The 25,253-nt window shown below is 65.2% G+C and overlaps 1 protein-coding gene across 10 annotated transcripts in view; it reads right to left on the reverse strand.

Moving 5' to 3' along the window:
- ADGRB1 (adhesion G protein-coupled receptor B1) overlaps window positions 1–13,207 on the reverse strand; it is an 81,901-nt gene extending 68,694 nt beyond the window's left edge. For 4 of the 10 annotated variants that reach the window (XM_067712733.1, XM_067712735.1, XM_067712734.1 and 1 more), the window contains exons 1-2: window positions 13,015–13,206; window positions 359–1,350 (exon numbers count right to left, since the gene is read on the reverse strand). In XM_067712733.1, the coding sequence (XP_067568834.1) occupies window positions 359–1,130 (772 nt within the window). In that variant the 5' untranslated portion in view covers window positions 1,131–1,350; window positions 13,015–13,206. Of the gene's footprint in view, window positions 1–358; window positions 1,351–6,030; window positions 6,391–13,014 lie in introns of those variants that run through there. The other 6 variants (XM_067712739.1, XM_067712730.1, XM_067712737.1 and 3 more) reach the window with 4 other exon arrangements.
- Window positions 13,208–25,253: the final 12,046 nt, after the last annotated feature.

The following is a 25,253-nucleotide window of genomic DNA, read 5'->3' on the forward strand; positions in this document are numbered from 1 at the left end:
TGCGAAAAGGGAGGGACCGGGAGGGACCCTCTCCGCAGCCAGGAATCTAAAACTCCCTCACCCTGGGAGAAATGAGACCCGCTCTTCCTTCCTTCCCTCCCTCCCTCCATCCCTCCCTCCCTTCCCTGAGCACTTAGCAAGCACCACCCATGAGGCAGGCACCCCAGCACCCTGGGGGCCAGAGGCAAGCACCCAGGCTGCCCATTCTCAGCGAGCCTGCAGAGAACTTCTCTCTTTGCACCTGGCTTCCCCGAAGTGCTCGGGGGATCGGTGGCCAGGGCAGCCCTGCAGAGAAGACCCTTCCCACCCACCGTATGCCCAGAGAGCCACCCCAGGGCCTCTCCTAGCCGTCACTCACCTGGAGCGCCATCCCCACCCCGGTCCTGGGTCAGGCTGGTGAGGCAGTTCTCGGGGCCACCAGCCACGCCGTCCCTCAGGCAGACATCCCCGCGAGGCACCAGGGAGCCGGAGGCAGGGTCGCCAGTGTCCCCGCCCAGGCAGGCACAGGGGGTCTGCATGATGCCACAGGGGTGTGAGCTGCGGCTGCCAGCCAGACAGGCGTCCAGCCAGCGGCACAGCATCTGGCAGGCGGCCCGGCTGGGGTTGCGGTTGCCCACGACCAGGTACTCCACAGAGAAGTCGTCGCTGGGACCGGGGGGCCCGTCCTGGGGCGCGGGGCCGTCGTCCTGCGGCGGCCGCTGCCGCTGCATCTGCAGAAACTGCTTGCTGGCCTGCAGGAAGGCCAGGGGCGCCGAGGGGTCGCAGAGCCTCAGCACCTCGTCGAAGCTCTCCACGCCCAGGTAGGTGCGTGTGGACTCCAGGAAGGAGTCGAACTGGTAGGTGCGGACGCGGCTGGGGCCGTTGCAGGAGGGCGCCTTGGCCACCTTCACGTAGAGCGTGTAGCGGCGCGGGTCCGGGTTGCGCAGCGTCCAGGAGCAGCGCGAGGCGTTGGCCGGGAACACGGCAGCTGCCGAGAAGTACCCGAAGAACTTGCCCTGCACCAGCGTGGCGCACGGCTCGGCCCCGGGCCCCGCGTCTGTCCCCGCGGCCGTGCCCGCCTGGCGCCCCAGCAGCAGCAGCAGTGGCCCGAGGATCCAGAGGGCGCCCGGGGCGGCGGCCTGGCCCCTCATCCTAGCTCGCGGGGCCGCCAGGGTTCCGCCGGCTGGGCAGGCAGGCGCGAGCCAGGCCTTGACATCCCAGGGTCCGGCAGCAGCGAGCGGAGCGGGCCGGGGCCGGGGGCAGGGCCTTCCGTCGAGGGCAGGAGGAGGAGACGGCTTCAGGCGACCGAGTGGGCAGGGGCGGCTCCTACCGTCCGGGGCCCCAGTGCCTGCCTGTGGCCGCCAGCAGCAGCTGGAAGAGAAAGAGCAGAGAGGGTTCGTGTGAGCCCCCGGGGGAGGCTGGGACTTGGCACGCTGGGGGCAGTGCCCGCCCCGGGCTCTGGGCCCCCGACACAGGCCCTGGCCTCGCTCTCAGGCACCTGCTCTGCCCACCTGTCTGTCTGCCACCTGCCAGCATGTCCACCTGCAGGGGCAGGAGCCAGGGGCCGGGGCCCCTCCTCCCCCACCAAGCCTGAGCAGGAAGCGGTGGGCTGCCCTGGCCAGGGCCGCAGGCCACAGGGGCCTCGGCTGTGCCCGTCTGGCTGGGCAGCCTGGCGTGGCTCCACGGTCTCTGGGCCCGACTGCCTGCCGTGGGGTGGCCACGGAGGCCATTCTGCCCCTGGGCCTCTGTGGCCTCTCAGACCGTACCCCTCTCCAGCCCTCTTTCAGGGAAGCATCTGCAAACCCAGCCAGAGGGGAAGCAGGGCAGGGGAGCAGAGGAGACAGGTCATTCCTGCCGTTGCCCAGCTTCCCTGCAGCCCCGCCCCTCTGGGCCTTGCCCGGTGCAGGTGCAGAGACCCCTCCCACTTCTGCTTCGTCACAGCAGGAGTGACCAGTTTTTGGGGGGTGAGGGTAGGATTGGTGCCCCGTCTCTGGGTCTCTGGCTGTGACTGTGACATCCACCCACCTCCTATTGCCCCCCCTTCCTGCTCACACAGCCACTCAGGTGCCCCCTTTGGCCCACCAGCCATGTTCCTGCCAGGGAGCCTCCCTCTCCCCGCCCCGGAGTCACCTGCCGCCACCAGGACCAGGCTTCGGCCTGCCCCTCCCCACTTAGCCAGGCCGCTCCCTGCCTCCCATCTCACGATGAGGAAATCAAGGCTCAGACGGGGTCACAGGCAGGGGGCGGCAGTACCCACACTTGAACACCCCCAGATTGACCCCAACCTTGTGGCCCTGGGGTCACCTGCGCTGCACCAGGAGTGGGCACTGGCTGCGTGCCGCCGGCTCACACCTGGAGTGGGGGCAGCTCCCGGGCCAGGTCAGCAGGGACACAGCGGAGCCGTCCCGGGCCCGGGGAGCCAACGCTGCCCGTCCTGACGCGCCTCCACGTGGACCCTGCAAAGCTCCTTCTGCCTAAACCTCAGCTTCCCCACCCTCCCCCCAGAGCCCCTGCTGGGCGTCATCCGGGCAGCAGCAGCTGAGCATGTGGGCAAAGGGGGGGGAGCCACGGCAGCCCCCCGCAGCCCGCCTGGCCTGGTGCCGGCGCCTCGGCTCCGCCGACCGTGCGCACGCCAGCCGCCTGCCCACAGGGACCCGCTGCTTCTCGCTGCCTGGGCCCAGCTGGCCGGCGACACAAGGTCGGTCACTGCTCTGCAGTCCCCTCCTGGCGTCCTTCCTGGCAGGCCTCGTCGGCAGAGCAGGGAGCTGGGCGTGGGCGGCCTCGGGCTGGCCAGGATGGCTGGACACGGGCTGCCCCGCTCATGGCAGCGTGGACTCGGCCAAGGCCCTCACTTCCCAGCCTCATTCTCCCGGCATGAGGTCAGCGCTGGACCTGCGGGTTTACCCAGAGATGGGGCAGAAGGCACCCGCGGCAGGGGCTCCGGATCACCAGGGGCGGCCCTGTGGGGCTCTTCAGTGGCCAACGCTCAGGTCCCCTGAGGAAAGGACTTGCAGACCCCTCATGCAGACCCTGCACTTGGCCCCTGCCTCCAGGAAGCCCCTCTTCTGGTCGCGCCTCTAGGCCATCCGGGGGCCAGCCTCGGACGCCAGCATAGCACAGCCGCCTGCCCTGGCCACCCACTGCCATGTGTGGGAACCGAGAGGCTGGGGCCAGGGTCCCACAGTCAATCCCAGACCTAGGAGGCTGCCTGCAGGGGTGGCCATGGCATCCGAAACCTCACCTGAACCCCAGCCCCGGCTGCAGCGCCCCCTCCCTTGGTCCCAGGCTGGGACCTAATGCAGCCACCAGGCCCCCAGCTGGGGCCCCAGCCCCGGGACAAACCCTCTCCGATGCCCCGGAGAATCCCAGGTGGAAGTCGGCAAAGCCCAGCAGAAACCCTGATCACAGTCGGGCGTTTCCCCAGCACCACCCTGACCCCCGCCACGCGACAGCCGACTCCTTCTGACTCATCCCCCTTGACCTGGGGTCAAGGCCACCCCAAAACACAGCACCTTCCCCCAGAGGGGCCTGCCCAGTCCTGAGATGGCCCAGGCCGGGCCCGCACTCTCCCCTCCCCACCCCAGCCCCTGGCGGCCCACGCCACAGCCCTCCCGTGTGGAATGTGGGTACAGCCTGGCGCACACACCCGGCCTCAGGTGTCTCAGACACTCAGCCTCAAGGCTGCACAGCTGCCTCCACCACCCTGTGGGCTCGCAGGCCTGGAGGGGCGTCCCAGCCAGGCCCAGCGTGGAGGGAAAGCACAGGAGAAGCAGGGCTCGTGGCGGGGAGGGGACCAATGTTGGGCTCGATCCTGCGCGGGGCACTCTGTCTCCGTAGGAGCAATCCTGGGGCCCCTGCTATGGCGCGGTTGTGCGGACGGGCACGTGGGGGCCACAGACGAACAACCCTGGTGGGGGCTTGCTGGTGCTGGGCGCCTGAGGCAGGGTCTGGGCCCAGGTCTGCCGCACAAAGCCCCTGCCCTCTGAGAGCTGGCACTGCCCTAGGCCCGGCAGAACCGGCCCTGATCCTGCCCCTGTCCCAGGGCCCGCGGGAGCTGGGCCGAGCCGGGGCCCTCCTAGCATCCCTGCTGGCTGGCCCTCATCCACGCCAGCTCACTCCGCTCCTTGAGGGCCTGTCAGGGGAGCGAGGCCCAGCCCAGGGTCCCGCACAGCGGGCGAGAGGGAGAAGCGAGGATGAGGTGCAGGGCAGCGCCCCGCTCAGAACTGCCCCGTAGAAGGGCGGCAGCACAGGGCTTGGCCTGGGGGCGAGGAAGGAGGCAGGGCAAGGGTGTGCAGGACGCAGAAGAGGGCGGCCCCGGCCCCGGCTGGGCGCTGCGAAGTGGAGGCGACGCTGCTGGCCTGGACCCTGGGGAGGCGCCCACGGGGACAGGGGCTAAGTGGCCGCTCAGGACGCCTCACCCCCGGGACTGAGGCTCTGGTGTGAGCCTTCGACAGGCTCCTGGGGCCAGGAGACGGCCTAGCAGGGCCCGCCCATGGGGTGTTCACACCGGGTTCCACAGCGCGGACCACTGGGGCACCAGGGGCCAGGCCTCCTCTACGTCTTGAACAGCTCCACACCCCGGGCCTTGGGCAGGGCTCTGCTGGCCAGAAGCTGCCCCAGCTCCGAGTCTGAGTGCCACAGAACTGGCCTGGCCCTGCCTCTTCTGGCTGGGTCTCGGGGCAGAGCTGGGCAGGAGGCCCAGGCCGTCAGCACGGACAGCTCCCGTGCCTGCCAGCGGTCACTCACCCTCCACCTGCCCGCACCCCACACCCTGCCCTCCGCCCCGCCCCCAACAGACCCACAGGTGCTTTCCAGAGGCTGAGGCCTCTCCATCCCCATTAACTGCCTGCCTGAAACGCTCCAACAAGGCCTTGGATAAATGGCTCAGAGGTCCCCTCTAGCCTTGGTCCGGGGGACGCCCATGTCAGGCCCCAGGTCACACAGCCGTGGTGGAGGCCGCCCAGTTGAATCCATCCCAGGCCCGGGCAAGCAGAGCTGAGACGGGGTGGGGCGTGCAGGGGAGCCCCTGACCCCACCTGGCACCCAGGGATAGTGTCCTGGAGGGGGCAGTGCTGGGGAAGGGTCCCGGGATGAGGGGGACAGCATCGATCTTCACTGGGGGGATTCCTCTGACGGGGGAGGGGGCACAGGCAGGGAGAGCCGGGGGGAGGCTTGTGCGGTGTCTGGGCCGGGAGGGTGGTCAGAGGACAAACAGGGTCATGGAGGTGACCAGGCTTCTAGCTTGAGCATGTGGGTCATAGGCGGTGGGGACCCTCGCTGAGCTGGGGGGAGTAGACGTGTGCCCGTACATGTGCACGCACGTGCGTGTGCAAACACCTATGTCTCTGTGTGCGCACATGTGTGTGCGTGCCTGCACTGTGTCTGCACACACACACACGTGTAGTAGCACGCTTGTACAAGGCTCCCAGCAGGAGGAAGGCTCAGCTTTTAATCATGGGATGTGCAGGGCAGTGGGACAGGGACTGGGGCTGGGAGAGGAGTGCTTGCCTGGAGGGGGAGCCCATGGCCAGGACGGAGCCCCACGGAGGCCAAGGCAGGGCCTCAGAGAAGGGCCAGGCCGGCAGAAGGCCGGCTCCACACTGGGTGCAGGTGACTGGGGCTGTGGCTCCCCCGGGCTGGCTCACGCCTGCTCCCCTCAGCCACACCCAGCGCCCAGGCCTCCGCTGGGGGTCAAACTCTACAAGCCTGGCGACCACAGGTGAGGGGCCTGGAGGAGGCTCCTGGCCTCGGGGCCGGGGTCCAGCGAGGCTGCGGGTCGCTCCTCTCCAGAGGTGCTCACGGGGGACTGTCTCCCTGGGGCTGCAGGCCCCCTGTCTGGTCCTTGGGTTCCCATATCCCAACCTGGGTCATTGCGGCATCCATCACCCCCTGCCCATCTTGGGGTCCCAAGGACGGTGGCCAATTAGCACCCAAGCCCCCTCAGGCCCCCGCCTCTCCCATCACCTTCTCAGGGCCAAACTGCCCTGCTGCAGGGAAACCCTCCTGGTGTCTGGTCCCCATCCCTTTGGCCAGCCTCTGCCCCGAACCTACCACGCGGCCTCTCAGAGCCTGCAGGGTGGCCTCGGGGTGAGGGGTGGAGGACCCCAGAGAGCCGGCCCCGGCAGGCGGAGGACGGGGATCTGGAGTCACGGCGACGAGAGAGGGAGACGGTGGCTGGTTACTGAGCGCTGACCGCACACGGGACCCCAGGAGGCAGGAGCAGCAGCGGCCCCACTTCACAGCTGGCAGGGTCGCCGCCCGCTGAGGGGTGACGCGCCCTCCTCCCACCACCGTCCCAGACGTATCTGTGCACGGGGGACCATCCAGCCCCTGGCCTCGATCAGAAGCCCTGGGCGCCTCAGGGGCGTGGGCTGGATGCCCACCCATCAGCCTCCAGAAGCCTCCAGCCTCACCTCAGTCCGTGGGATCCCCCCCCCGCCCCCACCGCCACCCCACCGCAACTGTCCAACACACAGGCCTGACCCAGGCCCTGCCTCCATCCCTCCCCACCCACCCCAGGCCGCCAATGGCATCCCCCGACACCAGCCACAAAAGGCGCTCTGTTGTCCCGCCCGGCACTCTGAACAGTGCCCGCCTGTGTGTCCTGGGGAAGGCTGCACTGGGGGAGGGGCGCGTGGGCATCCGTGGCTCGGAGCCGGCGGCCGGGTGGGGCTGGGAGAGCACGCAGGGGAGGGCCCCCCGGGGGCACCTGACTGCCCAGCGGGGGCCGCCCTCCTGGGCCGTGGCAGGTCAGGCCGACAGGCAGAGCCTCCGTTCATGAGCAGAGCTGGGGGCGCCGCTCGGAGATCCTGCCCCCAGCCCTCCTGACTGGCGTGTGGCGCACCCCAGGCCTCCCCCAAGGAGGCCCCGGCCATGTTCCACTCACAGCAGAAAGGTGGAGCTTGACAGTGAGGTATCCCCCGGGGCGGGGAGGGGCCGCCTGGGCGGGGCTGGGCTGCCGGCAGGGAGGCCTCCTTCCCCTGCCTACCTGCCTGCCTGGGCACAGGGGCTGCCAGGGGAATCTGGCCGGAGGCCAGGCAGAGCTCCCCAGGAGGAAAAAGAAAGGTGCCCCGGAAGGTCCACTGCTGGGGGGTGGAGGGAGGGCCCTCTGGCTCTGCTCCAGGCCTCCCCGTGCACACCCTCACCCTCATCACACCTCTTCTTGCCCAGGAGCCTGTTACCCCAAACCACCTGTAGGCCTTGAAGACACCCCGTGCCCTCAAGCTCCCGGGCTGCCCCCGCTGCCCTGGCCCCTGCCCAGCAGACACCCACCTGTCCTTCAGGACACGGGCCAGATGGCTGTCCTTCAGGACACGGGCCAGATGGCTGTCCTAGAAGCCTTACCTGAGCCTGCCGGACCCCTCCCGCTCTGAGCTCCACTGCGTCCTGCGCCCCGGGCATGCACACACGTGGTTGCATACACACGCACACGATGCCCTCGCGTGCACACAGACACGCTCTCTGGAGAGTCCCAGGCGGGGACAGTGAGAGCGTCTGCCCCATCAACTGGGGCAACCCCCGGAGCGGGGAACTCTCCTGAGGAGGGGAGGCTCCTGAAATTCTGGGTGTGACATACGTCACTGCCCTCTCCCCTCTGTGTCCCCCTGCTCGGTACCCAGATTAAGCCCCTGTTCCCAGAGAGGGAGACACACCTTCCACGCCCGCTCAGCGGCTGGCCTACAAGTGATGCCCACCCACACCCCACGCCAGGATCCGTGCCTGAGGTTCCCAGGAAGGGGGGCTCATCCAAGGTCACCTGTCCAAGGCCACACGGGGAGGGTGTGAGGACGGTGACAAGATCGGAAGAGGCGGTCAGGAAGGGCCCTGGCGGCCGGCAGACAACACTGAGGTCCCAGGGATGTCCCGGATAGGCCTGGCCAGGTGGGGACGCAGAGGTCCTGACAGCATGGAGTGGGGAGAGGGGGGATGACAACAGAGGAAGGGGGTGCTTAGCCTGGACGTGCTTCAGGAAACCCAGGTCTCCTGGCTCCTGACGTCCCCTGTACCCACCCTAATGGTGCCAGCAGCTGTGGCAGGACTGGCCGTCCCAAGACGTACCTTGGTACCTGGTGCCCAGAGGTATCAAGGCTCCGGACCTGGGCCTCCCCGAGACCCACGGGGCGCCCTCTCCCCTCTCTCCAGGACGGCCGAGGTGAGCGAGGGTGGCAGAGGGCGGGCCCGGAGGAGAAAGGGCAAGCCAACCTGCAGCCCACGGTGAGGGCCGGGGAGGTGGACCCCAAGACCGGGACAGGACTGCGGAGGGACCAGTGTGCGCGCGCGGGGGCGCCTATGCACGTGTGCAGTGCGTGAGGGAGCGTGTGCGCGGCAGCAGGGAGGGTCGCCGTGTACGGGGTGAATGTGTGCAGGTGTGCACGTGTGTGCGTGGAAGGCTTTCCGGAGGCGCCCCTGCGCGCTGGGACCCAAACGGTCAGGGCTCTGGCGGGGAGCAGGGACAGCGCTCTCTGTGTTCTGAAGGCACTCGCATCCCTCTGGGACAACTGGGCCCTCCCCGAGACCTGCACTGGCAGCCCCGCCCCCCAGGGCGGCACCCTCCCGCCTGCGGTGTGCTTTCCCCGGCGGCGCCCGTCCTCCCCTACCCTGGGAGCCAGGAGGACACTGGGACGCAGGGACGGCTCCCTAAGAGATCTGAACCCAGGGGTTTACACTCAGCTGAGGCCACAGGCCCTGGGGTCTCCCTGCGAAGCCCCGCCCTGCAGGGGGCGGGCCTTGTGCCTCTGTCGCCTGCAGCTGCGCGGAGGCAAAGGCCTGGAATCAAAGTTCCAATGGGAAGCTCTTCCCCTCTCTGGCCTTACTTTTCCAACAACCGTAAATGGGCAGTGGGTGGGAAGAGGGGCTCTCCCGGTGCCCTGCAGCCCCAGGGTCCTCGGAGCGACACCATGTCCCCGGACGTGAATGTCTACCTCGGGGCCCAGACTCCAGGGCAGCGCACGCTCGCGTTCTGTGCTGTGCTGTGGGCTGTTTGTGGTGCACACTGATGGGGCTCTCGGGTGGTATCAGGGTGATGGCTGTTCTGTGGTGACAAGTGAAGTCTGGAGTCCAGTGCAGTTGTGGGCGGGGCAGCCCCATGCAACCTGGCTGCCCCTAGGAGCACCCGCTATCTTTGGCGTGTCCATCAGGCCAAGTCATCACCTCTGTTTACACCCCCCCGTGGCCCCCACCACTCCCAGGACATAGCCCGAGGCCTACAGGGATCTGCGGTCTGGCCCCGCTCCCTCTGAAGCCCTGGTCCTGCCATTCACCTCTTTTCCAGCTCCTGTCTACGCCTCACACCTGCCACAGGGCCTTTGCATGGCTGGTCCCATACTGAGACCCTCCTCATCGTCACCACCACCACCGCTCTTCTCCCAGCTTAGCTGCCACTTCCCCGTGGAGGGTTCTCGGGGAGCCCCACCTCTGGGCTCCTGCAGGCTGCTGTCTTCCACCCCCAGGGTCCATTCACTGAGCCGAGCAGGGTCTCCTTCCTCCCGTATTCCCACCAGCCTTCACACCGGGTGGGGGGCATGCCCTCTTCCTCATCGGGGCTGCACCACTAGTGCGACTGTGTACACGTGGGCACCCACACATTCAGTATGTGTGTGCGTGCAAGCTGTGCACAAGGGTATCCAGGCCGTGTGTGTTTACACAGAAATCACAGCTCTGACCGATGGCGCAGCTGCAGCCGTGGAGGCTGGAGGCCAGAGGGTTCCAGAGGACAATGGGATAGTGTGGGTTTGCTGGCTCGGATAGAGTTAACAAAACCCTCCAGGTTTGAGGTTTGGGGGGCGGGGTTAGAGCTTTACTCCCAAGGGTCCACCTCTTGCACACAGCCAGTTACAGGACCTGCCACAGGTAAAATGTGGTGCGGTTAAATACTGCCATCCAGGGCGCACATTCACACAGACCCGCTCCGCGCCACACACACACACACGTGGCAGTTTGCATGCCTGTCCACACATGCCGCCAGCCTACCGGCCGGACACACACCTGCACGCGTAGCACACATGTACACAAACATGCTCCTCACGCCCGTGCACAGGGCACGGAGGTCCGGGGGCCAGGCGAGCGTGGAGAGACACAGGTCACAGCGCTCCCGCCCAGACGCGGGAGCGGAGGGACCGGCGGCACCGGCGAGAGGGCGGGGGCGGCCAGGGCTGCCCAGGATGGGGCGGGCGCCTGGGCCACGGAAGAGACGGAAGGGGCGGGCAGGCGGCCGGCGGCGCGGGCGCCCTCTCTCGGCCGAACGCGACAGCGCGCCGCCCTCCGCCACCGCCACCGCAGCCCTGCGCCCGCCGCCCCTGCCTGAGCTGGAGGCGTCCCCAGGGGGCGGGCTTGGGCCCCAGGACTCGTTCCGGAGGCGGGGCCGGACCGGGCGGGCCGGCCAGGGGGGCGAGGACTCCACGGGAGGTTGCTCGAGCCCCGCTGCTCGTCTGGCTTTGCCGGGTCCGCCTCGTGCCCGTCCCCGCGGCCGCGCGTCCGCAGGCGCCCAGCTGCCTCCGGACCCGGCCGGTCGGGACGCCGCAGACCCAGCACGCTGCGGGCCCAGCACGCTGGACATCGGGACGAGCGCCGAGGGCCTGAGCCGGAAGGGCTCCGAGACCCCCACCCTCGCCCCCATTTCACGGACGCGGCCACAGAGGTCCGAGAGGGGCCGGAGCCGGACAAGGGAGGGCTCGACAACTTGGCTGCGTCCCCTCCCGGCCCAGGGTCTGGAGGAGACCGGCGTTATGCCGAGGGCGACGAATCGTCTTTTCCGCCCCCGCGCGGGAGCGTGGCGGGGACAAGCGCCCTTCTCCGGGATCGGAGGCGGCAAACTCCCTGCTCGAGCCTCCGCGCCGCGCCCGCCCGCGGAGCCGCGCGCCGCCCTGGCGCATTCCCGCCGGCCTCGCGCTCGGCCCCCCGCCGCCCGGGCTCCGGTGATCCCAGGCCGGCCCCCCCCGTACCCCGCATCCAGGAGCAACAAGTCTGAAAGCAGCGCCGAGCGCCAGCAAGCTAGCCGGGAGGAAGGGCACCGGGCCGGGCGCGGGGCGCTCCGGGATCCCGGAACGCGCGCAACGTCCGCCTCCGGGGACCGGGCGCGGGCAGCGGGCTCTCGGGGCTGACTCGGTGGGCGGTCCACACCCCCTCCCAAGGCCCCGACTCTGCACGGGCGGGGGCGCGCCCAGGAGCCCCCGCCCCCTCCTTCGCCTGCTTGACCTTGCTCGGGTACTCAAAGCAAGACCCGGCGGCACCCGGGCGTCCGGACGCAGAGTTTCGCTGCCGCCTGCGGTAGTGAGGGAGCGGCTCTCTCCCTCGCTGCCTCCGCGGCGGCGGGGGTCGCCAAGAAATGGAAGGCTTCGGGTTCTAGGAGACGCTCTGGCCGCCTCCTCAGACCTCAGATACACCGTATGCCACCTCCGGATGTGAAAAGGGACCCCAGCCTCCCGTTTGCCCTCTCCACCCTGCCCGCGCGGCCGCTGCTCGTAGGGGGCGTGTGTCTGTGTAGTGGCGGAAGGCACTGGGGGTCCCCGTAGGTCCCGAAGGTGGGTTGGGAGCGCAGACCTCCCGGCTCCCTCCCCACCACGTTTGCCAATCCGCTCCTCTGGGGCGTGGGTGCGCGCCCCCTGCCCACCCACACACCTGCACACCTTTCAACTCCTCGGTAGTTGCCGCTAAGGAATCCTCGACCCAGACCCGGGGGAATGGGACGTGTTGGGGAGCGCGCGGAGGGAAAGGGTGCCGAAGGAGGGGCGGGTTAGGACTCGTACGGTCCCATCCTGCCTCCCTGCGCTCCAAGAAACTTGGAAGCCGAAAATAAAAGTGGGGAGGGTAAGGTGCCCAGCGGGCCGGGGTTTGGGTGCCTGAACGGGCGCTTTCTCTAGGCTGCCTGGGAAGTGACCCCAGCAGGAGCCGCCGCGGCCCGGCAGAGGTACTGGGGCTGGGAGCCGCATCCTCTGACGAGCCTTCCTGGCCACCTTGCTTCGCGGCGATTTTCAGCTCCGCCGCCCCCTCCCGAGGCAGGCCCGAGACGCGTTCTGCCCTGCCCAGGGGGCCGCGGAGACTAGTGGGAGAGGGCACCCGACCGGGCCCAGAGCCCCAGCCTGCCCGGGAGGGGGCGGGGGCCAGGCTCATTCCTCGAGGCAGCTCCGCGCGGCTCCAAGCGAGCGCGGCGGCCGCGGAGGGCCAGCGGCCTCCGCCCGCTGGGAATGGGGACCGAGGAGTGCCCGGCGCCTGGCCTCCCCGCTTCCCGCGGAGAGGGCACAGGGCCGACCCAAAGTTCGGAGCGGCTTATCCGCGCGGCCTGTCCGAGCGAGCGGAAAAGAAGCCGAGAACGGAACGAGTCAGGGCTTTCGTGTGTGTGGAGGGGGGCGGACGGGCGCTAGGGTAGCCCTCCGCCCGATCTGGGGATAAGAGAACCTCCGGGGAGTGTCCACCGCCAGTGCCGGGTCTACCGTGAGGCTTCGAGGGAGGCACTGTGCGTGGGGGAGGACATCTCGGGCCCCTACAATGTCTGTAGGGGCTCTGGCTATGATGAGGGGAAGGGGGACACACTGGGGTGTCCCTCCTGAACCTACCTGGGTCTGCGTGTGGCTGTGGGGACATCTGGGGCTCCCTGAGGCCCCTGCCAGCGTCCGTATGTGGTGAGGACACAACGGGAACGCCTTCCCCAGCCTGCCCTGGGTCTGTGCCTATGACGGGGAGGGGGTGTCTTCCCCAGCCTGGCCTGCCACCCCGGCCAGGCTGCGTGTGTGTGGACTGGGGGCAGGTGAGCAGCGCCGAGGAGCCTCTCCCACGTCCAGGTCGCCCCCTCCTCAGCCTCCCAATGCGGGCGCACGGAGACCTGCCAGATTCCGTCGCGGCCGCTGGAGGAGGCAGGGGGCGGGGGGAGAGGGGGGTCCAAACTCCCGTGCTCCGAGCGCAAACCTCGGAGCTGCGAAGCTCCAAACGGCGAAGTTAAGAAGTCCGGGCGTCCGCCCCTCCCCCGGCCCCCTCCCACCCTCGCTGCACCCCCTCTCGCCGCGCCCCCAGCCCCCAGCCGCCCGCCGGAGCCTTCCTTACCTTCCCGGCAGCAGCGGCCCCGCTGGCGAAGACTTGATCCGGCGAGTTGCAAATACCCAGGAGCGCCGCGCGTCGCCGGCGGCCGAGCCGGGCGTCCGGGCGGACGGGGGGGTCCTCCTGCCTCCGTCGCCCCCGGCCCGCTCCAGGCCTAGCAGCGACGTCCCCGGGAGCGCACCCGCCGGCGCGCGCAGGCCCCCTCCCCTCCCCCCGCCTGCCGGCGCCCCCCGGGCGCCGGGGAGGTCCGGATGCCCGGGCTGCGGGCGATGCGGAGCGCGCGGGCCCGGGCCCGGCCAGGACGCGGCGCGGCCGCCTGTGTTCCCGGCTCGCCGGCTCCACGCTCGCTCCGCCGGGGCCGCCGCCAACGCCGCGCCCGCCGCCGCCTGCGCCCGCCGCTCCCTCTCCGGCCGCCGCCGCCGCTCCGCTCCTGTCGCCTGCCCCGCTCCTCTCGCCTTTTTTCCCCTTCCTGGGGGGGGGGGGGCGAGCCGAGCCGAGCCGAGCCGGGGGCGGGGCGGCGCGGGGAGGAGGAGGAGGAGGCCGAGGACGAGGAGAAGGAGGAGGAGAGAGGCGAGCTGCTTCCCCCCACCGGGCTGCCGGCGCTCCCCAATCTCTCCCTCTCTGAAACTGGATCCCGAATCGGGAGCCAGAGACTGCATTACGGATTACATCAGGCTTTATAGAGCTTCCAGATCACACATTAGAGGGGAGCGCGAGCGGGGGGCGGGGTGTGGGGGAGGGGAGAGAGATAACGGGGTTGGGGGCACGGGTAAAACGCACACAAGCGCGCACACCGAGGAAAGCCCAGCTCCTGCCCCATGCAGCAGGAAAACCAAGAGTTGGGTCTCAGCCCTCTGCCTCTTCCAGGAGCCGAGGAGTGGCTGCCGCTGGCCGGCTGGATAAATGGATGGGTGGATAGGTGGACAGGGGGATGCATGGGTAGACAGAGGGCAGATGGATGGAGGGAAGGAAGTTATATGGGGTTGTGCGTGAACAATGCACAGAGGTCCATGAGAGGATGGGATGTGTGGAAGGGTGGATGAGGTAAGTGGGTGTAGATTGAGGAGGTGCTCCGGAGGCTGGGTGGATGGACAGATGCCTAGAGAGACGGGTGGGACGGTAGATGGAAGGGTGGAGGGTGGGTGGATGGATGGAGGAAAGAGGCGGCTGAGGATGGGCAGGGTAGGTGGGTGCATAGATGGATGGATGGCACATGAGTGGAGGGCTGAAGAGATGGGGTGGGCCGTGCAATTAGAAGGGTGATGCATGGATAGGTGGATGAGAGTGGGTGGGCGGGTTGGATGGAAGATGGAATGAGTGATGGGCAAGACACAGAGTCAGAGGCACAGACTCTGGACCCCATCCAAGAGGGTCAGAGGTTGGCGGACGTGGGAAGGGCCAGTTTGAACTGCCCAGGTTGGATTTGTCGAGTCTCCTCAGGGGTACTCTGTTCTGAGAGACGCTGAGGGAGGGGATGGGAGAAGAGCCAAGGGTTTGAAAGTGAGGTCCAGACCACCATTTACCCTGTGGAGCTGTCCTCAGCCATTCCATCCACATTCACATCCTCCATGCATCCTCCTTTGACTTGGTGACAGTGAGGACATCCCAGTCGCATATTTAGATTTTGTTTTCCATAAGCTGATGGAAATGGCCCCTTTAGCTGCTTCATCTCCCATCTTAAAGTGACAACAGTCCCTCTTCTTCTGAGACCTTTGGCCAGATACCCATAGGGGGCCTCCCTAGAATGAAATACAGAATCTTGGAGGAATGACCTCAGGGAGATTACTTCAGGGTCCTTCTCTACCAGGATGTTTATGCCTCCCAGCCCCTTGCTTCTTTTTCATAACTTGTGGTCCACTCTGAATGCAAAATCTTCTTTGGGTCCGCCTGAATATCCAATACTATATACATTTATCATCTTAGCAGTCCACTAATGCCTTTGCTGCCCAAGCCCAGCATCTGGTCCAACCGTCTGCTTTTCTCAGCTTCCTCCCAGGAGGCTCCAGCAGGGTGTCATCACTGTCACCACCAAACATTAATCCGCAATCATTGTCACCATTCTCAACCTGAATGTCAGCAGCCACCCCCACACTGCTCTCTCCATGACCATTGCCACAACCCCCGAACAGAGCCACTACATCAGCGCCACAATCAGCACCATCTCTGGTCACTGCACATTGCTCCCCTCATCAGGTGGAGCTCCGTCCAAACCAGTCCCTCTCGAAAGGCCAGCCTGTGGCCTAAGCCTCTAGGGGTGTCCTGAGGGGCTGGTCGGAAGAGCTAGGGAGACACAGATCCCAAGGCAATTGGGAGGGCAGGGGAGGCCCCTTTCCCAGTCAACCTCCAGGCCAGCCTTATTCTTCCCCCTCCCTCCCGGGGAAAGGACCTTCTTCCCAAAGTCTTTGAACTGGGGGAAGAGATGGAGGTGGTGCCCCCGGCGGGGTGGGGGTGAGGTGCTGCCCCATCTGTGCCTCCCACCCTTCCTAGCCCAGATCCTCTCTGCCCTCTGCCCTTGCTTCCATCTCCTCCCTGCACTAGCAGCTCGTGGCCACCAGGGGTCCTCTGGTATTCGGCCACAAGGCCCCGCCAAGGGTGCCGGTAGCTCTGAGTCAGGATTTCAGCTGCCGCTTTGCCACCAACCTTTCTTCCGTGGATGGGGGAGGATAGCAGCCATCCCACTCCTCTGCTTTGGGACCCCCGCCTGGGGTTCCCAGGGCAAGGCTGGGACCCCCTCCACCCAGGCCATCCAGCGCAAGGTGGTGTCCCCTCAGACGGGGCTTCTCAGCAGGGCCATGTCTCCCCCTCCCTGCTCTGGGACTCCTTGCCTCTCTCCATTACTTGCCCCTTTTAGAAAAGTGTCCCCTTGCCCCAGTTCCTGATCCAGACCCCAGACAGTTCCCCCTCCTAGAAGCAGAGGTGCCTAACTGCCCCCATGCTCCTCCTTGAGGAGGGAGCAAAGTCAGCATGGCCCCTGAAATTCCAGGGCAGGGCTTCTATCCACTGCCCCAGGCCCACACCCAGCTGAGTGCCCTGAAATGAACAGAGTCACACCGGCCCTGCTGCAGCCTCAGTGTCCCGATGGGCGCGTGAGTACCGGGACGGAAGGGTTCTGAAGGTTTCTTGCAGCCCAGACACCCCAGGATTCTAGAACTCTAAGCCAATGGCTACTCTTCCAGAGATTTGCTACCAGTTTACATCCAGCACCCTCCACCAAAGCTTGTGCAAACCCTTGACCATCTCACAGCCACCTGAGGGCGGGGCCACAGCTTGAAGAAACCCAGAGTAGGCTTAGCACAGGACGTTGAAACTGACGATCCCCTGGCAGGTCAACCCTACCCAGGTTCTAGAACTTCTTCCCCCAGCCGCAGAGAGCGCATGACATTAAAAGCCCTCTTCATGGCCATGAACCAATCCCTCACCACAGCCACTGACTCACTGATCACTGACCCTGGTCACACATTGACCCTGACTGTGGTCACACGCTGAGCCCTGACCGTGGTCACATGCTGAGGCCTGACCCTGGTCACACACTGAGCCCCGACCCTGGTCCCATGCTGAACCCCTACCGTGGTCCCATGCTGAACCCCTACCCTGGTCCCATGCTGAACCCCTACCCTGGTCCCACTCTGAGCCCCTATCCTGGTCACACTGAGCCCTGACTGACCCTGCTCACACGTTGAGCCCTGACCCTGGTCACACTCTGAGCCCTGACCCTGGTCACACACTGAGCCCCGACTCTGGTCCCATGCTGAACCCCTACCCTGGTCACACTCTGAGCCCTGACCCTGGTCCCACTCTGAGCCCTGGCCCTGGTCCCACTCTGAGCCCTCGCCCCACTCTGAGCCCTGACCCTGGTCACACTCTGAGCCCTGACCCTGGTCACACACTGAGCCCCGACTCTGGTTCCATGCTGAACCCCTACCCTGGTCCCACTCTGAGCCCTGACCCTGGTCCCATGCTGAGCCCTGGCCCTGGTCCCACCCTGAGCCCTGACCCTGGTCCCACCCTGAGCCCTGGCCCTGGTCCCACCCTGAGCCCTGGCCCTGGTCCCACTCTGAGCCCTGGTCCCACTCTGAGCCCCGCCCCTGGTCCCACTCTGAGCCCTGGTCCCACTCTGAGCCCTGGTCCCACTCTGAGCCCTGGCCCTGGTCCCACTCTGAGCCCCGTCCTCATGGCAGTCTTACGCATCCAGTTCTTTATTCCCAGGCCTGAGTGTCCACGCTCAGGCATCCCTGAGGGGTGAGAAACAGGAACTCTGTGGGGGGCTGGGAGGACCCCCAGTGGAGCAGCAGGAAGCATTCCTCGAGGCCCTGTCTATTTCCAAGCATTTTCGTATAGGACAGTCCTCTCCTCAGGGGAGAAGGGGGGATCTACGTGCGGTCGCGTGCGGAGCAGGTGGTCTAGAACCAAGCTCCCTGACTCCTGGCTCCTGGGACAGAGGTGGAGCGAGAGCCCTTAGCATCTGGCAACCCTTCTCGGGCCTTCAGAGGCCACGTGGGGGCTGGGCAGTAGGGGACTGCACAGGATTCCCAGCCTGGGGGCATTCGTGGTCCTCTCCAACCACTCTGTGAACTTTGCCAGCCAGAGTTGGGGTGGCGGGCGCTGAGCATGGTGAGTAATTAGCTGATTCACATGCACATAATTAGTTGTGGATGCAACATGCCATGATTAGCCTCCCAGCCAGGACACAAAGGACTTGCACTGCCACTCAGCAGAAGCGAGGCCCCGCCCTGTGGTAGCTCTGCCTTCTGGGTCCCCCCTCCTTCCCAACCCCACTCAGCCCTGGTCCCTTCAGGCTGTGCAACTGTGAGGGGAGGAAAAAGAGGAGGGATGGTTGGGGAGGAAGGACAGCAAGGCCAGGGGCTCCCAGCTCCTCCGGTTAACCACGGGTTCTAAAGGATGAAGCTCAGAAGGGCGCCTCCTCCGGGAAGTCCTCCATCCTCCCCGGTGATCTCCTCATCGGCAGGCATGGCCCCTCGCTGTATCCCGGGAACACACCAGACACATCTCAGCCCATCCACAAAGTCAGACAGTCCGAGACCCTCCCTGGGCCCAGTGACAGTGACGGGACCCTCCACAAGGAGCTCTGCATGCCAGGGCCAGCCCAGAGCTGGGTGACTGGACCAGCACACGGTGGGTCTTGGGCAGATGTGCCGCAGCTTCCATCCCGTGAAGTCCACAGTCCTGCGTGGACCGTCACCCTTCACCAGCCCAGGCCAGGTCTGGACACACAGCAGCGACCCAGCTGTGGTCTGTGTTCTAGCAGACTAGGTTCAGGGCCAGGCCAGCGTCAGGGTGAGTTACCAGGAGGTGGGCAGTGAGAGGGCCCAGGGAGGCCGACCTCCCCTCCCACCATCCCCTTGCCCCTCTCCCCAGGCTGCCTGCCTCTGGGCCGGGGGCGGGAGTGGCAAAGAGCAGAGAAGGCCCGTCTCCAAAGATGGTCCAATAGAATGGATGGTGGCCACGTTCTGTGTTGCACCGTCCAACACATCCACCACTGGCCACGTGTGGCTCCCGAGCCCTTGAAATGTGGCTTGTGCGCCTGAGGAACTGAATTTGTAATTTTACGTACTTTAGACTAATTTCACTTTAAACAGCCACGTGTGGCTGGTGGCTGCCCTATCGCAGCTGTGGCCGGCCATCCCCGCCGGGGTCTGGCATCCGGGAGTCCTGAGGCTCCCTTGGGAGGGCGAGCACGCGACCTGCGGCTCCAGGCTCGGCCGCAGAGCTGGTGAGCCACCCAGCATCTCTCCCGTCCACACATCGGGGGTCCAGGTGAGCGTGGGGTGTCCTCAGGGCGTGCTGGTGCAGTGGCTGCAGTCAGACCGGAGGCTGGGTTGTGTCCTGACTGCTCCACTTTCTAGCTGTGTGACCTCAGGCAACTTACCCACTCTGTGCCTGCTTCATCTGTAATGGGGACGATAATAGTACCACCTATGTGGTCTTTGTCAGGATTAAATGAGTAAATCAAGGAGGGCCTGGCACAGATGGCAAATACCAATGGAGGTGTGGGCTCCACGCCAGAGCCCCAGTTTTCCTGCTCTCTGGTGCCAAGCTTCCTGGCTGGGGCCCAGCTCCTGCCCCAAGCCCGCTTGCCTCCCTGCCCTGACTCAGCCCAGCCCACAGGACAGGACCCCCTCCCTGCAGCCCCTTGGGGTCAGGCGGCATGACGGCAGCAGACGGCAGTTGGCTGCCCACGGCTTTGTTCCCTGTCTGGCCCCAACGCCTTGAGCTCCTGCCACCCGCCCCCAGTGCCGAGGAACGAATTTCCCGTGGACCACTGTGCACACCCTCAGTGTGGCCCTGGCCCCGGGGGTCCTCTGGGGCCACCACCCACGCCCGGGCTGGCTGGCTGAGTGATGGGCCTCGGGAGTGGCAGGGCAGGAGACAGGAGGGAAGAGCTGGCCCATGATTCCAGCTGTCACAACCTCAGCCCTTGGAAGCTCCTCCTATGCCTGACCTTAAGCTCTCTTGCTGCAGCACGGGCCCCAGCGCTCCACCTGCTCCCCGCTCACCACCTCTGCCTAAGGCCCTGGAGAACAGCAGGCCTGCTGGACGCAGAAACCTCAGGTTGAGGGTCACTCGGGGGGACACCAGGCCTGGAAAGACAGAGTTCCCTTCAGCTTCTGTGGATGGCATCGAAGCCATGGGGGCACTGGGGTGTGGGCACCCAGGAGAGGGACATGCCTCCTGAGCGGGGGAGCAGGTGGGCAGAGGTGAGGGGCAGATCGGCCAGTCTTGCTCTGGACCCTGCCAAGCCTGCCTCTGCGGCCGAGGCTGCCCTTGTCGGCTGGGCGGCGTCGTTTCTTTGAGCTCTCCGGGAAAGGCTCAGAGTGGCGAAGGCGCTGGAGGGTCTCCATCGGGCGGGACTCAGGCGGGCTTCTGGGGGAAGGAGGAGGAATGGGGCACTTGTTTGGGGGACTCAGGACCAAGGGATTGGAGAGTTTCGTCCACCTAGTCCTCAGGCCCGGGAAAGTCTGCGCGGCCAACCGTGCCCCGCAGCTTCTGCCGGGCCCACAGCCCGTGCCCTGCCCGCAGGACCCGTCCGCAGGCCCAGGAGACCTGGCTTCCCGGCCATGGGGCTGAGCCATCTGCCTTCTCCCGGGGAGCCCAGGGCGCCCAGGGCGCCAAGCTTATGTAACCCGAGCGTGCTGCCCGCTCCTCGGCACCCCTCGCCTGCCCTGCCCTCGCTGGGGAGGACGAGGCTGGGATAGTTTCAGACTATTTTCAACCACTCATTGTCACAACTCTTGACTGAGAACCAGGTGCGAGTGGCGGGTTTCCCTCCCCACCCCCCACGGGGGCCGGCAGAGGAAATGCAGGTCAGGGAGAGGTGCGGTGGCGCCAGCCCACAGCTGGCACTGTTGCTGCTCTGGGGACCCGGGGTGGGGCCGGCTGGGGACGCCCAAGGGCCTTCACGGCCCTGCCAGTGGGCAGCCTGAAGGCACCCTCCTGACATGTCCAGACTCTTGTTAGTCTCTCTCCTGGAGCCCAAGTGCCGGTGGTGGACACCAAGTCCGGGGCCTGCAAGGGCCCCCAGGGAAAGTTGGAGGAAGGACAGAAGGGAGGAGAGAGAGGAGGGCGGAGTGACGGGGACGGATGCCACGTTTGAGACGAGGGAGGGAAGCTTGCAGCTCCGGAAGACGCATGGATATTTTGTGGAGCAGAGACAGGGCGAGAACATGGACCTGCTGGGTGCTCTGTGACGTGTGGTGTTTCCAGGCCCCTCCTTCCGCCTGGACCCCCACAGCCCTGTCCCTCCACCACCTGTCCTGAACAAGAGCCAGGGCAGGGCAGCCCAACCAGGACCAGGTAGGGCCCTCCCGAAGGAGGAGAGGGAATTTGCTTGTTCATTTGCATGTTGTTTGCATTCCAGTCAAAGGTGGCGTCAATCTTCCAGCTCCTGGGGTTGGTTCCTGGAACCTCACACTCCCAGGACCTGGTAAGTGTGTGGTTGCTGGGAGGGGGCGCAGAGAGAGGGGCTCAGCTGGGAATGGAATCTACATGCTGAGAAGAATGCATAACATTTGCTCACCACTTTCAAATTTACGTAACACCTTCAAATAGTTCAATTTATTTCACTCTCAAAACAACATCGAAAAGTAGTGGGGTCATGGAGCATAACCCTGCTCTCAAAGGGCGGGGAGCTGAGGCTCAGAAATGACAAGTCAGTTGTGCGAGGCCACATGACAAGCAAGGACCCCGGCAAGGATCTGGATCCCACAAATCCTCTCCTGCTCTTCCCGCCGACTCCTCATAGCCCTGGCTATCCAGCTGCCTGCTCTGACGTACACAGTCCTCTACCCAGAACCGAATGCGGGAGGAGAATCGTGGTGGTGGTGATGGTTCTGGTGGTGCTGGTGCTGGTGCTGGTGATGGTGCTGGTGGTGGTGATGGTGATAGTGTTGATGGTGATAGTGGTGATGGTGGTGTTGATGGTGGTGATGGTGGTGGTGGTGGTGGTGGTGGTGATGGTTCTGGTGGTGCTGGTGCTGGTGGTGGTGATGGTGCTGGTGGTGGTGATGGTGATAGTGGTGATGGTGATAGTGGGGATGGTGGTGGTGATGGTGGTGATGGTGGTGGTGGTGGTGGTGATGGTGGTGATGGTGGTGATGATGGTGGTGATGGTGGTGGTGATGGTGGTGGTGGTGGTGATGGTGATGGTGGTGGTGATGGTGGTGGTGGTGGTGGTGATGGTGGTGGTGATGGTGGTGGTGATGGTGGTGGTGGTGGTGATGGTGATGGTGATGGAGATGGTGGTGATGGTGGTGGTGATGGTGATGGTAGTGATGGTGGTGGTGATGGTGATGGTGATGATGGTGATGGTGGTGATGGTGGTGATGATGGTGATGGTGGTGATGGGGCTGGTGGTGCTGGTGATGGTGGTGGTGATGGTGATCATGATGGTGATGGTAAGGACAGTGGTGATTCTGATGATGTTGAAGAGCGTGGGCCTGCCTGGTGTGGATGACTCATGAAGCCAAAGTCAGGAATCTGTGCCTCTTTCCTCGAAGATTCTGGAGCCAGTGGCTGGCTTATTTTATGCCTCTGTCCTTCTGCCTGTGGCTAGTCCACCATCCCCTCCTCATCTGGAGCTCTGGGAGGGTGGGGAATTGCTCCTTTCTCAGTGCTCTCCCCATATCCTGTTCTCCCAGGCAGCCCCCTCAGGCTGTGCTGTCTCTCTCAGCACTCGGGTGGCATGGCCTGGGCATCCTTATTTCTTCGTCTGTCTTGGCCCCTACCTCGAGGAGCTGCCTTACTTGGCCAGTGTGTGATGAGTAGATGCCTGAATGAGTCCAGATGTGGAGATACGATAAGACAAGGGAGCAGCTCCTTAGACCCCAAGAGCCCCCACCACTCTGCGGCCCTCTTCCCTACCCTGCCCATGACCATGTCCAGGGCCAGGCAGGCACCTGCTCCTGCCCCTCTCTGCCCCCGTCCTAGAACCTGGCTCCCCAGGGCCCGCAGGGCTCTGTTGGTTCCAGGTTCACTGCTGGTCTCAGCCTTGTGCACACACACTGGCACACAAACGCAGACACCAACCCCCACCCCCCCACTCACACACGATCACACACACCCACATCCACACACGACCCAGCACGCAGGCCCAGATCACGCTGCCAGGCAGAGCAGAGCCAGCCTGGGGGTCTGTTCTCCTGAAGCCAGGATGTGCTCACCCTGCTGCACCCCATGTGGCCTTGCATGCCACCCCCGAGCCTCCACAGGGTCCAGCCACTCTCCTTATGGGTGCCACCCAGCCGGACTTGTACATTCCCAGGGAGGGAGCTGTGGCTGCAAAGGATCCTTTCTGAGACTCAGCCAACTTGAGCGCCCCTGGGAGCTGGCGGGGTCAGTACCGCAGGGAGAGAGAAAGGGGGGCCCACTCTCCCTGAGCAGGTTGGGGTTGGTCCCTAAACTCTTCAGACGGGCTTAGATGTAGACTCTGCCACCTTGGGAGCCAACCCGCTGAGATGTTTGCAGAGGGCCCAGGAGGAGCTCCGCTCTGGGCCTGCCACCTTTGCTGGCCAAGGAGCCCCGTGGCCCCCATGGCCCCCGCTCCCCTAGGGGGCGCTGCGCTTGCCCAGAGCCTCCAGGGCTGCTGGGCCATCAGCATTTTACGCCGTCGTGGTGAGGAGCTAATAGATGCGCTTTCCTCCTTTGGAACTTATATCACTTCTTTCAAAAAAAGTATTTATTTATTTATTTGGCTGCGCCGGGTCTTAACTGCGGCACGCGGGATCTAGTTCCCTGACCAGGGATCGAACCCTGGGCCTCCTGCATTGGGAGCATGGAGTCCTAGCCACTGGACCACCAGGGAGGTCCCCATATAACGTTTCAGGTATGCTGATAAGTATGGGGGGGCAACAATTATGGGGGAGCCCCGGCCCAGGACCCAGCTTCATCAGAGCTTAGTGTTTGGCCTGAGATCTTTCTGGTTTTAAGGGGAGAAAACCTCGCCAACGTGGACAGGTTCTCTGTGACTTTCCCAGCACACATGGCCCCTCCTCTGCCTGTGTTTGAGCCAATCACACCTCTGCCTCGTTCTTTACATCTCCGGGCGGTACGCACTGATCCAAACAGTGGACTGACGCGGTCTATGGGCCCCTGAGACATGGGTGAGTGGTGTCCCAAGCTAACTCCTTTCAGCAATTAACTCAGCTCTGTGGGGAGAATGCACACGAAGGTTGTAGCCCAGTGCTGCCTCATCCTCCCGGCCACGAGATGCTCCATCCTGGATGGGGCCACAGGCCTTGTATCCATCCTCTCTCCCATTCCCGGAACTTCCGTTTCCCCAGGTGCGGCTCTGTGGACAAGCTTCCAGCAGGGCCTGGCTGCCGTCTCCACAGCAAGCTGGGTGGAACGTCCTGCGGGTGACCCCTTGGTGCACGGGGTGGACTTTCTCTGGGATGTGCATCCAGGAAGAGAAGCGCTGGGCCAAAGGGCCCATGAAGCTTGAACTGTCCAGTGTGGATGAGCCCTGGGGCGCACACACCCTTGGGGAGCTGGCCGTCACCTCCCCTGTCCTTGTAGCAGGTCCTGCCTAGGGGCACGAATGAAATCTCACACGGTTGCCATTCGTCATTTCCTGTCCCTCAGGTGTTCCGTCGGCTTTGGAAGCTGAGTGGGAAGGGACAGAGATGGGCAGGTTGGAGCAGGTCATCAGTGAGGACCTGGAGAGGCCTCAGACCCGCTGCCTGGAGGCCCTGGGACTGGCAGAAATGCCCAGGCCAGCGCAGGCCAGGCCCTGGTCCAGGTGTAACCCAGATTCAGGTTCCTGCTCTGAGCAGCGGTGGGAGTGGCAGCTGTGACCCGTGAGAGAGACCCCAGGGCCTGGGGGCTTGTCTTCACTCCCACTGCCTCAGCTTTAAGCACACAACCTTCCTGGCTTCAGAACCCCATCTTCCAACACAGCTCATTTCTGAATCCCTGGAGCCCCTCCTTCCTGGCCAGCCAGACACTTTCTGGACCAATGAATGAGCAGATGACCCATGAATGCATGAATGAATGAATGAAAAACAGACTAGCTGGAGAAGACTTCACTTGGGAGGCAAGATGTCCACTGACTTAGGGATGTTAAATCACCTCCAGCCAACTGCTTAAGGTAATGGGTTCCAACATGGTCTTTGGGCGAGTGGGGGTCTGAGGTCCCCCTGGGTGAGCCCTCCAGCCTCATCAGAGCCAGGCCTGGCCAGGGGACACAGGGCTGGGGCTCCGGCTTCCCGTCCTCTCAGGCACCCTTGCTTCAAGCAGGCCGGGTGCCACCCCTCACCTGTCACCTGTCAACTCCTGTGACCTGTGGAACGTACGGCCAGGCCCAGCAGCTTGGTGGGCAGGGGAGAGAGAGCAGAGTGGCAGGCCCCAGGCCGGGGTCAAGGATGGCAATGCAGTCGGGTGTCGGTGGTCTCCAGGGAGGTGACAATGGCCTCTGAGTGGTCTGAGAGGAGCCACCCAGAATGAGGTCCGCCTTGCTGACCAAGCCCTGCAAAGGGGAGGAGGGGCCAGAAATATGCCCACGGAGACCAAGAAGGGGCAACTGCTACCGGCCTGGGGGCCTCTACCCGCTCACCTGCTGACAGGCCCTCCTGCGTACATGGCCCGGCCCTGGAGAGAGGAAGGTGAGTGACGCTGGAGCCCTCGGGCTGGCTTTTCGGGGCCAGTGCTTGGGGCCAGGAGCCGCCTATGGGATTCCTTGGCGGTGTCCTGCGGCCTCTCCAGGAAAGGACACCACTGGGGGAGGGCACTGC

This window comes from Pseudorca crassidens, chromosome 17 (genome assembly GCF_039906515.1).
Source record: "Pseudorca crassidens isolate mPseCra1 chromosome 17, mPseCra1.hap1, whole genome shotgun sequence".
NCBI lineage: Eukaryota > Metazoa > Chordata > Mammalia > Artiodactyla > Delphinidae > Pseudorca > Pseudorca crassidens.